This window comes from Molossus molossus, unplaced genomic scaffold (assembly GCF_014108415.1).
Source record: "Molossus molossus isolate mMolMol1 unplaced genomic scaffold, mMolMol1.p scaffold_m16_p_7, whole genome shotgun sequence".
Classification (NCBI taxonomy): domain Eukaryota; kingdom Metazoa; phylum Chordata; class Mammalia; order Chiroptera; family Molossidae; genus Molossus; species Molossus molossus.
This window is the reverse complement of record NW_023425401.1, coordinates 96238927-96254834: the sequence shown is the minus strand read 5'-3', so window position 1 is coordinate 96254834 and position 15908 is coordinate 96238927. Positions and strand designations below refer to the sequence as shown.

General features: G+C 44.7%; 1 protein-coding gene across 22 annotated transcripts in view; it reads right to left on the bottom strand.

The window, feature by feature from the left end:
* The window catches only part of EXOC4 (exocyst complex component 4), a 761664-nt gene that overhangs the window by 527808 nt on the left and 217948 nt on the right, over nt 1-15908 (bottom strand). For 19 of the 22 annotated variants that reach the window (XM_036247077.1, XM_036247080.1, XM_036247079.1 and 16 more), the window contains exons 8-9: nt 14356-14501; nt 9534-9622 (exon numbers count right to left, since the gene is read on the bottom strand). In XM_036247077.1, coding sequence (XP_036102970.1) covers nt 9534-9622; nt 14356-14501 — 235 coding nt within the window. Of the gene's footprint in view, nt 1-5357; nt 5564-6246; nt 6297-6630; nt 6761-9533; nt 9623-14355; nt 14502-15908 lie in introns of those variants that run through there. The other 3 variants (XM_036247094.1, XM_036247099.1, XM_036247097.1) reach the window with 3 other exon arrangements.

The following is a 15908-nucleotide window of genomic DNA, read 5'->3' as shown; positions in this document are numbered from 1 at the left end:
TTTGAAGCCCACATGCTGCCCTCCCTCACCCTCTCCCGCCCTCTGCAGACAGCACCTCTTGCCTGAGCGTTATACGTATGCTCCCTGCCTGACCTTCTTCACGTTCCCATCACATAAGGATGTATAGGACTAAAAGGATAACTATTCAGTCTCACCGTTTCTGACCTGCAGGCAGATGGAGTTAGATTATACATATGCTTTTGAGATTCAACCAAGCTTTAGTCTGGTTCCTTTATTTTCATTGCTATATAGCATTCCACTGTATGGCTATACAACAGTGTATAAACCACTCTCCTCTTGTCTTAGGTGTTTGAGTTGTTTCCAGGTTTTTTTATTCAAACAATGCCTCTATGAAGATACTTGTCAGTAGCTTTTGCTTTTCACATCTGGGTTCTCAACCCATCAAAAATTTATTTTCCTAAATGAAATGAGGTTCAAATTCAATGTCATTTTTGTTTATGAAGAGTCAGCAGTCTCACCACCCATTATTGACTACTGTGTCATATCCCTACAAATCTATAATGTCATCTCTTTCCCTTATCAAATTTCCCTTCATATAAGGACAATTTCTGAGAGTACTTAGTTGTGTAATGGTGTCTCGGGTGCCCCACAGAAGGAGGGAAAAGGGGAAGATGGAGTGGGAGTTTAAGCTGCTGGGATTCTTAGTCAAACCATCACCAGTTTAATCTGTTTCCTATACTGAACTGTGAAATAAGACTTAAACAGAAGACAGATTCTGTGACTCAGAAATGAGTTCTCAAGCACTCACTACCATTAAAACCTACTGTTTTACTTTCTAGACATCATATCACATACATGTTTACATCCATTTTTTTCTGAACTTTGATGAGATTAGTTCAGATGAGATTATCTCTGTCAGCAGCAAACAGACCCAGCCTTCATTCTGAAAGTGTGAAACTGCCCTCCGGAGCGCGTGGACGGAGGTGACGGTGCACGTACGTGGCATCCTCCTCAGTTTCTAATGCCTTTCCTCACGCAAACCTCAGATGTCTGCCGTCCTCTCTCTTCTAAAAAACTCAATCAGAATTAGTTACATCATATCAACTGCTCAAGCTGCCAAAATAAACTTTCTCATGGTCCAAAATCTAAAAAGAATGGGCAAAACTGTTTTTTATCGTTAAAATATTAATGATAGAAAATATCAGAAGCTTTTAGAATTTTCTGTTACATCATGTTAGAAGTTTTTGCTGTCATTTTTTTCATACTGTTTTGTTTAAAAAAAAACAACTATTAATTGAAATATTAAAAAATGCACATGCATTATTTAAAAAACTCAAATACGTATCTGATTTAAAAGCAACTCTTTTCCCATATCTGTACAAGCAAATGACTAAATTAGTAGAACAAGTTTTTTGGTTGTTTTAATTTTTTGGTTTGTTTTTTGTTCAGATAGAGTGGGAGGGAGAGAGGAAGAGAGAGAGAAACATCGACGTGAAAGAGACACATCGAGTGGCTGCCACCCGCACGACCCAACCAGGGCCGAGGACAAACTGCAACGGAGGTACATGCCCTTAGCGGGAACCGAACCCGGGTCTCTCTGGACAGCAGGCCGACGCTCTAACCGCTGAGCCAAACTGGCCAGGGCTCTGTTTTGTTTTAATAAGTCCATGTGCCATCCCTTCGCTCTGCCTGCCCACCGAGGGTTATTTCTCAGAGGGAGGCTCTCATCGGGCTTCACTGAGGCTTTGGGAAGGGTCTTCTGACCTCATAGGGTCCATAGGCTCTCCCACCTGGTTCAGCTCCGTGGGTAGAGAGGATGCTGTCTGAACTGGATTTTTCAGAGTAATAAATCCATTTTATATAAATTAAATCCACAAATAGTATTTTTAAACAAAATAGATATATCTACATTGCAAACAGAAGGCTAAGAGGTGGTACACGCAATAATAATCTTGGCATAAAATATTTTTATTTCACCCAACCAGTGTGGCTCAGTGGACTGAGTGTCATCCCATGGACTGAGAGGTCCGGGTTCGATTCCTGGTCAGGGCACATGCCTGGGTTGCAGGCTCGATCCCCAGTGTGGGGTGTGCAGGAGGCAGCTGATCAATGTCTCTCTCTCTCACATCGATGTTTCTCTCTCTCTCTCTCCCTTAAAAAATCAATAAAAATATTTTTTAAATAGAATACTTTTATTTCCTAAAATATTTGAAATAATGGATGGTCTGTTCAAGACCTGAGGAAAGTATATTTAATACTTACTACTTAGGAACAAACAGATAAAGAAGTTGGCTTTTTAAAAATATATATTTTTTATTGATTTTTAGAGAAAGAGGAAGGGAGAAGGAGAGAAACATCGATGGGAGAGCCAAGCATCAATCAGCTGCCTCTCACATGCTCCCTACTGGGGATTGAGCCTGCAACCCAGGCATGTGCCCTGACCAGGCATCAAACCAGCAACCTTTTGGAGCATGGGACGATGGTCAATCAGCTAAGCCACACTGGCCAGGGCAAGAAGTTGGCTTTTATAAAAATTGTATTATAATTTCATTATAGAGTAAATCTTACAAATAAGTAAATTGAGATCAGTCTTTTAAAAAGCAATAATAGCCCGACCAGTGTGGCTCACTGGTTGAGCATCAACCCATGCACCAAGAGGTCTCCAGTTCGATTCCCAGTCAGGGCACATGCCCAGGTTGTGGGCCTGATCCCCAGTAGGGGGCATGCAGGAGGCGGCCAATCCATGTTCTCTCTCATCAATGTTTCTATCCCTCTCTCGCTCTCCCTTCCTCTCTCTCTAAAATAATCAATAAAGAAAAAAAAAATTTTTTAAGCAAAAATATAAATATACAAAAGGAAGAAGAATCAATTTTATATACTAATTTAGAACCTAAAACAGAAGAGGTGATCATGAAAGATGAAGGTTATTTTGAAATATTTACACACAACTTTAAGAAGAAAAAGAGCATACGTTATCTCATGTCCCTTGCGTATTGTTATTAACAAAGTCATCAAGCAAAACTGGAAAGACTACAAAGAATTTTCTAATCAAATTTCAGGATATAAAGCATTACAGGTGCTCCTAACATTTAAGGCTGTGGAACAAATATGTGTTGTAAGTGTAAAATTGCTGTACCTCATTTCAGCCAAAATGTCCCCGAAAATGTGCATAATTTAAATCTTGCTTTAAATACTCCATTATAGAACAGCCTGCTGTGTAAGAGACTCCTATTATACAACCTTCTGTACAAAGAAAAATCAACTCGTGGTTAACCAATTTCAAATACTGCCTTACCTTAAAGCAAGGCACTTCCAAAGAGATCAGTTACATAGCACATCATTAAGTATGCACAACCCCAGTCACCAACAACCCGTCACAGAGAAAAACTCCAAGAATTCAGGTCAGGTCAGTCTCAGAGCCCAGTTTTCCCTGCTGCCGGTACTCCAGTATTTACCACATAAAGCAAACCCTCTTAAGAGAAGTCAGTTCTCATGTGGCTGGAGCTTTACAGGATATTTTAATGTCAGGGCTATAGAAATGCCACTCGTTACACTAAGGGAATAAAAATGCCACTCTAAAGGTGGTATTATTAAGTACAAACAGAAGTACCGAGTAGCCCCAAGACAGAAAAGAAACTGTATCAAAACTGAGTATACATTTCTACTTGGATCAATGATAAATAATACTCTGTATCTATTCATGAGTTTTATTATCTTTAAAAATGAGTGAAGACAGATCGCCGGACTCCTCTGTGTATCAAGGCTCCCACTAGGGTTTCTCACAGATGTAGGCGTATTCCCACAAACCACCACCAAGGAAGGCTGGAGGACACGGGCCTCCTCCATCGTGTACTGTTTCAGCGGCCCACGCAAGCCGAGCGCTGTCCTGGGCACTGGGACGCACTAGTGAATAAAGCTTGCATTCTGGGGCCGTCTAAGGAAAGCGTGGACATTTAACAAGACTTGTATATAGTAAGAAGAGTACTATAATGAAAATATAAAACATGTTGTGATAAAGAATGATACGATGGGGTGGGGGGTAGGATGCTGGCAGAGGTCAGGGAGCAATGATGAAATCTGGGCAGGAGACCTAGGTCTGGAGGTCACTGCACCCAGGCACTGAGTCTGTAGAGTGAGCACAGGAAAGATCCCGGGACCAAACCTTGAGACACTTCAAAGAGCACTTAAGAAGTCTCGGGAAGAACGTGAAGGGAGGAAAGAAAACAACAGCTGCTGACAGAGCGAGTGAGATGAACCCAGAAAAGCAGACACTGAACTGGCCAAGAAGGAGGTCACGGGTGACCCTGAGGAGAGCCCACTCAGTGCTACAGTGCATGGGGGTGGGGGTGGGGGACGAGAGACAAAGGAGGGAACACAGTTCTCCTAATTCCACAATGATAAATTTTTACAGCACCATTTTATTTTTTGTTAAACCTCACCCAAGGGTATTTTTCCCATTGATTTTTAGATGGAGTGGAAGGGGGAGAGAGAGAAACACTGATGTGAGAGAGACACATCAATTGGTTGCCTCCCACACGATCCCCACCAGAGCCAGGGCTAAACCTGCAACCCAGGAACGTGCCCTTGACCGGGAATCAAACCTGCAACCCTTGGGTCTGAGCGCCGACACTCTAACCACTGAGCCAAACTGGTCAGGGCTTAAAGCACCATTTTAATTAAAATCAACTATAGCTATTGTAATTCTTCCACGGTTTGAACAGCTAATTTTATAGTCGACAATATCCCCTACAGTGGTCAGAACTAATAACAGCCCCATTTTCCAAATGAGACAACTGAGGCACAGCGGGGCTGAGTAACCCAAGAGCTTACTTTGGACATGAGTGGCAGTATTTGATTTTTTTTAACCCTCGTGAGATAATGTGTTCATCAGTTATCTTAATCTCCTGAAGAATCGCACATTAAATCGGAGAAGCTATACTCAAGCTAAATGTTCATTAAAAGGAGTCCCTCTCTGACCTGCACCATGGTAAGCACTGCAATGAAGCGGTGGGGAGGCTCAAACAACAGGACGCCGATGATTAACACAGACGCACGCGCACGTTAGATTTCCACCTGTTACCTTGCCCGCTGGAGGTAGCATCCCCACCTCCTCAGCCCAACTGCCTACGGCAGACCATGGAACCGGCCATCTGGACCCAACAGTCAGAGCCAACTGAGATGGGTTGATGATACCAAAGAAACCTCATTTTCCCCCCTTGTGTGCTGTTGGGCTGAGTAACATTTTTAATTGCATGATAAATTGAAAATGTTGGCAGGAACTTAACTTTTGTAAAATTGGACCTGTTTTTAATGTTACTTTGTGATGGTCTTTTCTGGTGGGTTTCTTTACCGCTTCGCCTGCACAGAAGGAAACGGTGACCCCACGAACCAAGCCACTGGGAGGCAAACCTGCGGCTCCACGTGCTCAGAAGACACAGAGATCGCCTGCCTGCCTCACGATGTGACTGAGCTGTTCAGTTCCGCCCCTTCAGGGATACGTAAATGTAGATCTCACTGTGCTCCTGGACCCGGCAGATTAATAGGATAACCGAAGAGGATGGCCGCTTTTCAAGGAAAACGGGGGTGATTTCCATTTTTCCTGCTGAAATGTTAAAAGCATTCATCAGAGAAACTTTTGTTCCTGAATGGAACACTATCAAACTTCACAAAAACTGGTCCCCTGATCCAGTCCCTCACCAAGCCGGCGTGTGTCAGCTCAGCTAACTTATTTTTAATGATTATTCTGAGCATGACATGTTTGCTAACTACTCTCTCCCCTCGTAAGCAGAGACGAATCCTCCTATTTTGCTGAACACTGGAAAGTGCAACAGACTACTGCTTTTAAGTTCCATATTTCAATTAAGTTCTGTAGATGGGAAAGTTCCTAGTTAGATGGTAGTGATTCTTCCATGAACCGTCCTCACAGAATGAAATTCCTCTGAAACTTTGTTGGATTTTAAAATGGTTTTCAACTACACAGGGCAGTATTATCCTGGGCCAGACTCCAGGGCAACATTCCCACTGAATAAAGCTGTGTATCACTGCAGAGAACAAAAATATATCTACACACAACTTCTACCCCTTCAACGTAAGCAACCGGGGCACCCATGACACGGACGAGGGCCGCGTGCGCCCCTCTCCTTTGCTGCCTTCCTACCTCGCGGTGGTAAGCTCTCTGTCCCGCCTCAGACCTCGGCTCCGTCCTCCTTCCCTCACCATCAGCCGGGCTCACTGCGCAGTTGCGACACCAGGCACTGTGCCCAGAGCAGGACATACACTATTTCCCCACGGGGCTTCTAGCTTCGGGCAGGCTCCACGTGGGCGTTAATCCACAACTAGTGCAAAAGTGCCCAGAAAGGGAACACTAAGATGTGAGCACACACCAGGGGCCACAACCTCAGAGTGCGTGTGTGTGCATGTGTGTGTGCCGTGTGTGCAGGTGTGCGCATGTGTGTGTCAGGTTATGGAGAGGAAGGCCCTTCAGTATAAGGGACAGTTCCATTTAAGTTGGAAAGCCGAGCATTTAGCGAGACAGAGAGAACAGAATGCATATGAAAACTCTGAAGACAGAACTACTGAGTGCGATAATATTTGAGCAGCAAGAGGCAGGCGTAACCTGCACTGTACAAGGACATTTTTCTACACACTTACCTCCCTTCGCGACCACTTCGTGGGATAAGCACCGTTATTTCTGTCCCCGTTCAGAGACAAAAAAACAGAGGCACAGAGGTCACGAAGCTAAATTTTAAACATGGGCAGTTCGGGTCCAGAACCCTCTGGTCTTCATCGCTCTGGGACACTGCGTCTCAGGAGGACAGGGACCACGGGAGATCGGGAGACACAGTCATTCCACATGGCTAGAGCACACAGCGCTTCCTATTCTTGCTATCGACAACACCACAAAAGAATCTAGTGTCCGTCGTGGACTAACTGGCTGAGTCTGAGCGGCAGGTTGCTGCTGTCCCCTTCGTTGCATGGCCCACCTACACCTCCAGGTGCCACACGCAGGGCTCCGGCGAGCAGGACGGTGACGCAGGGAAGGTGTACGGGAGCGGGACAGGGCCACACAGGAACTCTCTGCTTTTCCCACTCAATTTGGCTATGAATCTAAAACTACTCTAAAAGATTATGTTGACTAATTAAAAAAAGAGAAATCATCGAGATTCAAGATGAAGAGAAAAAAGATTTTGTTTGTCCCCATTAAGGAAATTTTATATATTAGAAACCAGGGGAGAGAAATTATGAAGGTAAATTTGAACTATTCCTTTTTTTAAAAAATATTTTTTTCTTTATTGATTTTAGAGAGAAAGAGAAACATTGATGAATGAGAACATGGAAATACTGATGAGTGAGAACATGGATGAGCGAGAACATCGATTGGCTGCCTCCTGCACGCCCCACACTGGGGATTGGGTCCACTACCTGGGCATGTGCCCTGACCGGGAATCGAACCAGTGACCTCCTGGTGCATGGGTCAATGTTCAACCACTGAGCCGCACCAGCCGGGCTGCACTATTCCTCAAGCCAACTCTGAAATTCCAATTAGGACACTGTGTATGGAAGACACCTCTAGCCTGAGATCATCTTTTCCATGCTCCACCCACAGGGGGCAGTAAGCACGCTTGGTCCTACAAGAACACGTGCGCTGTTACTATCATTGCCTTCCAAGCGTCACAGTCCACCCCATACTCCCGGGAGGTCGCTGCCCGCCAGAGCCTGGGTCATTCTCCTCCTTCACCCTGGTCTCAGCACAGAGGGGGTCATTCCAACCTCTGCTCCGATTCCAACTCTCTGTTCCTCTGTGATTCAAGACTCCCAGATGCACACGCACGTTTTCTAGAACACACAGCAACACTTTCATATGAAAGAAAACACTGGTCGGCTGACCTCCTTTCCCTCATATCCTCACACGTACCTCTAGGCTTCTAGTTCTGATAAGTACATACACGAGCTCTGGGATTGTTACTGATAGAACTATGAGAGAGCATGCAGGATCTTCAGAAAACGTATAGGTGTTTGGATTAATGATGAAGGTGAATGTAGGCATGATGAAGCTATCGTCTTTAAGTCCAGAAAGGCTGGCTGTTCAGCTCATAATATTTTGATGTAGAGCGATGATGAGTCTTAGAAACTAAATATTTAATTGTCTATACTAGTCACCTCAAAATATCCCAAGTGCTCCCCATGTTCATAGCAGCACTATTTAGAATACCTAAGTTCTGGAAAGAGTCCAAGTTCCCATCAGCAGATGAGTGGATAAGAAAGCTGTGGTACATGTACACAATGTAAAACTATGCAGCTGTAAGAAAGAAAGATCTCTTACCCTTTAAGACAGCATGGAAGGACCTGGAGATTATTATGCTAAGCAAAATAAGCCAGTCAGAGAAAGACAAGTATCACATGATCTCACTTATATTTGGAATCTAATGAACAAAATAAACAGACGAACAAAATAGATTCAGAGATGTGGAAGCAGGAAACAGACAAACGAATCTCAAAGAGAAGCTGGGGGGGGGGGGATAACCAAAAACTTATATGCATAACCAATGGACAAAGACAATAGTGTGGAGAAGTCCTGGATGGGGGGGAGCAGGGTGGAGGGGGCAATGGGGAAAAGGGGCGACATCTGTAATACTCTCAAAAATAATTTTAAAATATAATAAAATATATTAAAAATATCCCAAGTGCCGTCAGTGCAGAAAAACGGCAAGAGTTCTCAGCCATCCCTCCTGGGAAAGCCCAGTTCTACAATAATGTAAATATTCACTCCTTCCCTGGACTCCTCTAGCGGTGCTATGCATGCACCTGCCCAGTGTGAGCACGCACTCTCCGATACCGCCCTCCGGGCCCTAGCTCCACACTGGACCTAAGTCTTTTCCTCCCTACACCTGGCCTCCAGCCCTCTGATGCCTAGGACACTCTGCACTCAGCGGGCCCTCCCAGATCTCTAACTGATTACATTTACCATGATCGGGTCCTTTTGTCAAAGACAGAAATGCTCTTGGTCTGATATTTTATTTAATTAAATTTACTCATAATTTATTTTCTTAAGTATTTTTTCTTCAGATCCCCACTGCTTAGCAGCCACGTGTGGGTATCAAATAGCCGATGTGTCAAAGTTATGTTGATTAGAACATAATCAACATAGGGGCATCCTCCCTCTCTTTAAACAATGACAGAGACCGCATTTGCCTATTTCCAAATCTCAGACACTCTCGGCATATTCCAGGAGGCACTGAAAACACTAATTAAAGCAACAATGGCAGCCACAGAAGACTGGCAGCCCCTAGACGGGGCTGGGCTCATCTCTCCATCCACACGCAGAGAAGAGACAAGCCGCACCTCTGTCATCTCTGAGCGCGAATGGCAGCAGGTCTGCAAGTCCTGTGGCCACAGTGGTAGTTCTACCTGCTTGTCAACAGATGCTGGGACATGGCAGAAGAAACAGAGCCAGTCTTTAAACCTTTGCTGACTTGAAAGAACCCTGGGAGTTCCGACCTCAAATGCACACGCTGCACACGTCCGATCTCCCTCCAGAAAACTCCGTTTCCCAGAGCAGCACCTTCACCCACCTTGCAGCTCTCCACTCCGACTGTACAGCTCCCTCCGCTGCTCTCGCAGGTAGGCGCTCATGCTGATGGCGTGGGACGACGATTCAAACCTGCAGGGACGGGCGGAAACCCACAGTTAGGAGGTGACCAAACAGGGGTGTGCAGCTACATCATCCAGAAGTATTCTCCTCTAGTCTGTGTGATGCCCCACAACGGTCCCCAACCAAGACACTCTGGCTATTCCATGACAGGGCCAGGGCAGGCTGGCACAGACCCTGATGTGGGAGCGGGGTTCCTGGCTAACGCTCCTCTAGTCTTTGGACCTTCGCTCCTTTTCCGTCTTAGCTGGTGCAACTCTGATCTGTTGTAACTTTCTTTTGCCTCCAGATCCTCTATCCCTACATGCACAGCAACAAGAGTATCTCATAAAGTCACTCTAGCCTTGCTGTCTAGTTCAGAAGCCACCGGTCAGCGGTCACCAGGAGTCCTGGCTGCTCAGAGCAGACGTCTGGTGGTCTCCGTCCCCAGCCAGGGCACTAGCACACAGGGCACGTCAGGAGTGCAGCTGATAAACTACTCCGACGGAGCCAGGCAGCTACAGACAGCACGGCTTCTAAAGGCTGCCAGGCTTGACCTGCCGGCCACCTACCGCGGGAGATGCTCTCGAGTACACCAAGCTACAGGATGCGTGCCTGTCCGCACCTACCCGGGAATGTCTCAGAGGTCAAAAACAAGGGGTGAGGCTCAACATACCGAACAGGTCTCTAAAATCTAAAATAATAAATACCAAAAAGAAAGAACAAATCACAACCTTTAAAAAAAATGTTTTTATTGACTTTTTTAGAGAGAGGAAAGGAGGGACACAGAAACTTCAATTGGCCACCTCCTGCACGCCCCCCACTGGGAATCGGCCCTACAACCTGGCAGGTGCCCTGACCGGGAATCGAACTGGTGACCTCTTGGTGCCTGGGTCGACGCTCAATCCACTGAGCCACAACAGCTGGGCACAAATCACAATCTTAAGAGAAACTTGTAGGTAAGGGGAAAAACCAAACAGTTAAAATGATGACTCAAACCAAAGGTCAATCCTCTGATGTGCTAAGAAGTTCTAATCCCAGCCTGGGATCTTCCAAGTCAGAGTAACTGCTGACAGAGACACCCTCAAAGAAAGGCTGCCACTCGGGTAAACAGCGACACAAAGGAAGAGCAGCCCTGGTCATGGGGCAGGTTTTTGCAACAAGGAAGGAGCGCCATCTCCCTTCACTCTGCCTTCTTCACCCATGCTCTGGCAAGGCAGGTGGGCGCTAAGATGCGTGTCAGTCTGGGGGACACTTGGGTCACCTGATCCTCTCCCTGCACCCTAACAGAACTAAGTGGGCACCCAGCCAGAAGGGAGGCTGAGTGTGCAGTCAAGTGCCACCCACCAGTCACGTACAGAAAAGAAGCCACTGACCTCCAAAAAGCATGCTGACAGCTATTGATCAGAAATGACAAGGGGAAGAAAGAAACTCGAGCAAAGGATGGAGAGGCACACATTATAGAGAACTTAAACACACTAATTAACCTTGGCCGGGACAATTAAAGAGAGCTATGACGGCCATCACGATGTGATAAAAACAGGCTACAGCTCACCAAAATCTTCACCCTTCATGACCTGAGGTGTTTTTGCTCCTTGGGAATCCTTCTCCAGTTGGAACAAGTCAGGGATTAATACCATTTTACAGTAGAAGCGGCTCGAGAGAGGATCCAGTCTCACCTCCTCATTTCCCGGCCAAAGGCACGCGGCCCTCGAGCCAGGAGACGCTGGGGCACAGGGCTCATCGATGGTACAGCTAAGACCAACAAGAGACCTGTAATAATGGCCTCATTCTATGCGGGCGAGGAGTTATTTCAATGTGATGATGATAATAAACATGTGACAATTATTCAAGGTCATTTATTCATTTCCCACAATTTATATGTTTTCCAACACCACAATTTCAGGATTGGCTGAATGTTTGAAAATGGCTATGTGGTCTCAGATTGAGTTAGGGATGATGGCTGAGAGCATGAAACCTAAACACCCTGAAACCTGGTTTCAGCAATATGCCTGCATTTAGATGGTGGGTGGAGCTGGGGGGGGGGGGGCGCAGGCAGCATCCGAGGCAGTCTCTGAGCCTCCACTCGCTACCTTTCCTCCGGCTACCTTGCTTGCTGGCACAGCTCCAGCTCTATCGGGGTGTCCTGCTACCTGCTCCCTCTTCACTCAGCAGTGTTTCCCCTGCGCTCAGGAAAAGTGGCTGCCTTTCCAGCTCGAGACCCATCTCAAGAGAAAAAACCCAGCTGGTTCAAGACAACCGCGTGGTCTGCTTGCCCTTGCCAGGGACGGGGTTAGCAGTGGACTTCAGACCCAGGCCTGGTCGCTGAGAAGAACGTGCAGAGCAGCTGTCACTGGCAGGAAACACTAATAAATGTGTGAGAAATACCTTAAAATACTTCTAAAAGCATGTGACGTGGCATAGATGTTTGGCAGTGTCTTACAGTTAAACTTAGTCGTACCATATGATCTAGTAGCCATGCCCCTGAGTATTTATCCCAATGAGTTGAAAACTTACATTTACACACAAACTGGCACATGAGTGTTTCCAGTAGCTTTATGTAAACGACCAAGATGCCTTTCAGTAGTTGAATGGAAAAACTGCGGTACATCCACACAATGGAATATTATTCAGCGATACAAAGAGATGATCTTTCAAGCCACAAAAAGAGATGAAACTTTAAACACATACTGCTAAGTGGAAAAATATAGTCTGAAAGGCTATATACTATATCACTTGAACTATGAAAGACACTCTGGAAAGGCAAACTAAAGAGACAGCAATGAAGTCAGGGGTTCAGGGAGCAGGGACAAGAAGGAATAAACAAGTGGAAAACAGGCGTGAAACCACTTTGTACGAGACTGTAAGGGGGGTATAGGACATTCTACATTTCCCAAAACCCATAGAACTGTAGAAAACAAAGTGTGAACCCTAATCCAAACAATGGGCTTCAGCTAATAATGTAAATAAATATTGGGTCACCGATTGTTAACAAATGTACCACATTCATGCAAGATGTTGGTAGAAGAAGTTGCAGAAGAGGGGAACATAAGGGAACTCTGCATTGTCTATTCGATTCTTCTAAATACCTGAACCTGCTATAAAAAATAAAGACTACCAATTACAAAAAGATTTATAAGCAGAATCACACCCTCTTTCCTTGGCATCGCTGTTGTCACTGGAGTGGAAATGAAGGCGGAAGTGAAACCGGCTGGGCCCTTGACACAGTGATGGTGACTTAAGGAATCTACAGTCATCCTTATTGTGTGAGGTAAGAACTGCCCTGTGCTTTAATCAACTCATAGCTCATCTGGGGTTCTACATTACTTGCAGATGAAAGCATCTGTACTGATACTACATCTAACCTTTGAATAAAACTGTAAAAAAAATAAAAAAGGAAGAAACACACTCAATAAACAATGGATTTTATTCCACTGTAAACACAATAAACCTCATCTCCTCTAGATGTGGGATAAATGAACTGCTGAAACTTTCCTTAATGATTAAGAACTCTATGAATCCATAATTTTTAAACACACACACACGCCCTGGCTGGTGAGGCTCAGTCGGTTGTAGCATCATCATAAGATCACAGGTTCAATTCCCCGTCAGGGCACATACCCAGGTTTAGATTGGGGTGTGTACAGGAGGCAACCAATCCATGCTTCTCTCACATTGCTGTTTCTCTCTCTCCCTCTTCCTCTGTCTCAAAATCAATAAAAACATATCCTTGGGTGAGGGGTAAAATAAACCAATAAACAACAACAACAAAACAAATCTCAAAAGTGAATCCGTAAAAGATCCTGGAGCACTAACCATTCAGATAATACTTCTGTAATCACTTTACATGCTTAGGTTTACAGATACACCTTCTTAAATATCTACTAACTCTTCAAAAGCACACACAGGTCTGCCAAGATTTAACTCCTGCTCCTAATACTTGCCAGCTGTAAGTCTCCTCGCCTCTCTTGTGCTGCAGCTGTTGTTTCTTTAACATGTAAAAAGAGGATTAAAAATAGAACCCACACCTGCAAGGTGGCCATGAGTAAATGAGCTAGTCCGTGAAAATGGCCTAAGGCCTTGGCCGCCCTCGGTGAGGCCTCAGTCAGTGCCAGCCGCACTCCCCAAGCCGAGACTGGCCGCAGGGGAGTTATGCTTCCGACTGTCTCGAGGAACTTATACATCAACGGCAGCTGTTATAGTTGTTGTTGTTATTAATGTTGATAACAATGTGACTGTTGGTTGTTACCAAGTGACATGTACTTAGAATACATGGCCAGGTGGGGTTAGGTAAGATAGTAGTCAGAAAAAAATAAAAAGAACTTCCAGATTGTTCCTTTATTAAATCAGACAAGATCCAATACTACTTAGCTAGAGAGACTTACATAACTTTATTAACAAAGGTTGCTTCTTGGCACTGGGGGCTTTCCAAAGGCTAAAATATTACATTTCTTTTCATTTCATATATATCTCCCCAGAAACAACTGGACAATTCTGTTTCCCTTCATTATATATAAAACTCCCCAGAAAAAAATTCCTACAGTTTTTTCAGAAGCTCTAGATAGTCCAGTAATCATATTCCAATATGAACACTTCCCCTTACAGAACACAAAAGTACACGCAATTGAATGTATATTCACTTCCTATAAATGATTTCAAATCAATTTTAAGTGGGTCAAGTGATGGCCATCACTCAGCAGAAGTCCTCCTACCAGGATCTAACACTTCCTTGACACCTGCTGTGTTACCAGCGGGGAGATACTTACTTGAAAAGAGAATTTTTTGGCCTTTGAGGTTTCTTCTTGGCGAAGAAGGCTGCAAACTCTCGTCCGGTGCTGGCGTAACTCAGCTGGGCCGACGTCTCAGAGGCCGTACGAGTATTCTTCATGTCCAAGTACTCAGTCAGCAGCATCTGCATGATCAGATAAGCAGCTCAATACGCCATGTAGATGCGCCATTAGGAAAAGCAACTGCAAACCACCGAAACAGAATTCTAAATCCTGGGCCTGGCATGCAGAAGTATGTTAACCTAGCCATTTGTATGTCAGTGGCAGGTCTGAGGAGGAGGCATTATGTCTGGAAAGCCACCCATTCTCTGTCTACTCTGAAAACTAGGGGAGGGTGTGGTGGGCATTTGAATATGGGAGTAAAGGGAACATTTTTTAATGAGTTTATTTGAGTCCAACTGACACATCTGCTGAGCAGCAAGATCTCAAATGCTTCAGACATTTTTATTAAGGGTCCGCTATGGGCCAGGAACTGTGTTGAGTTAATCAGTATTTCCCCTGCAGTCATAACTTAATCATCAATTATTTCAAATTATAGCAGCATCAGCAACAATGCAGTAAGACTCACCAAGGGCTTACTATGTTGCAGGCAAGGAGCTAATCCATTTAGATGTATTACCACATTTAAATAACACAAAACTGTGTCACATAAAGTCTCAGATTACAGATGAGAAACGGAGGCTGCGCAGAGGTCCAGGCGTGCAGGGTGAACCTGCTGCACTGACTCTGGGGGACGTGCGGCACAGAGGGCAAGCCTGCCCACAGGAATCACAGACCATGCGGGCTAAGAGGTGCGGACCTACAGACATTTTCTAGGGCCACTACTCATCTTACGAACTTCAAAGCAGCAGAAAATAAAATAAAACCACACACACACACACACACACACACACACACACAGCTTTTTGATCACTATTGCCAGTGATACTGCTTCTAAAATGAATCTACTTTAGAGCTTCAGGGGATGGGGCCTGGGCTAGAATCAACTGTTCTATAGTTTCTAAGAACAGTGTCTTCAAAATGTCTCACTATTGTGAAAGGAAAAGGCAGATCTGAAACAGAAAGCACCATCGTTCCTAAGACTACTATATCAATTCATTTCTATGACCACCACATCTAAATTTTCAAGATACCTAAGTTGTATAGTACATATAGGCAAGAAATTCTACCTAGGACTGAAGTAAAAACTTTTCAGAGCCTGTCTGGCGTGGCTCAGTGGATTCAGCATCATCCCACGGTCTGCGAGGTCCCAGTTCAATTCCCAGTCAGGGCACATGCCTGGGTTGTGAGCTCAATCCCCAGTAGGGGGCATGAGAAGGCAGATATATTCTCTCTCACATCAATGTTTCTCTCTCTCTCTCTAAAAAAAAAAAAAATCAATAAAAACATACTTTAAAATAAATCTTTCCAGAGACTCAGGGATCCCATGGAACTATTTATTTCTGTATGCATGTGTATATTCACTCATTCGCTCATTCATTTCATGAAACTCTCAGGACCATATTAAGCATTATCATCAAAAATATTATACA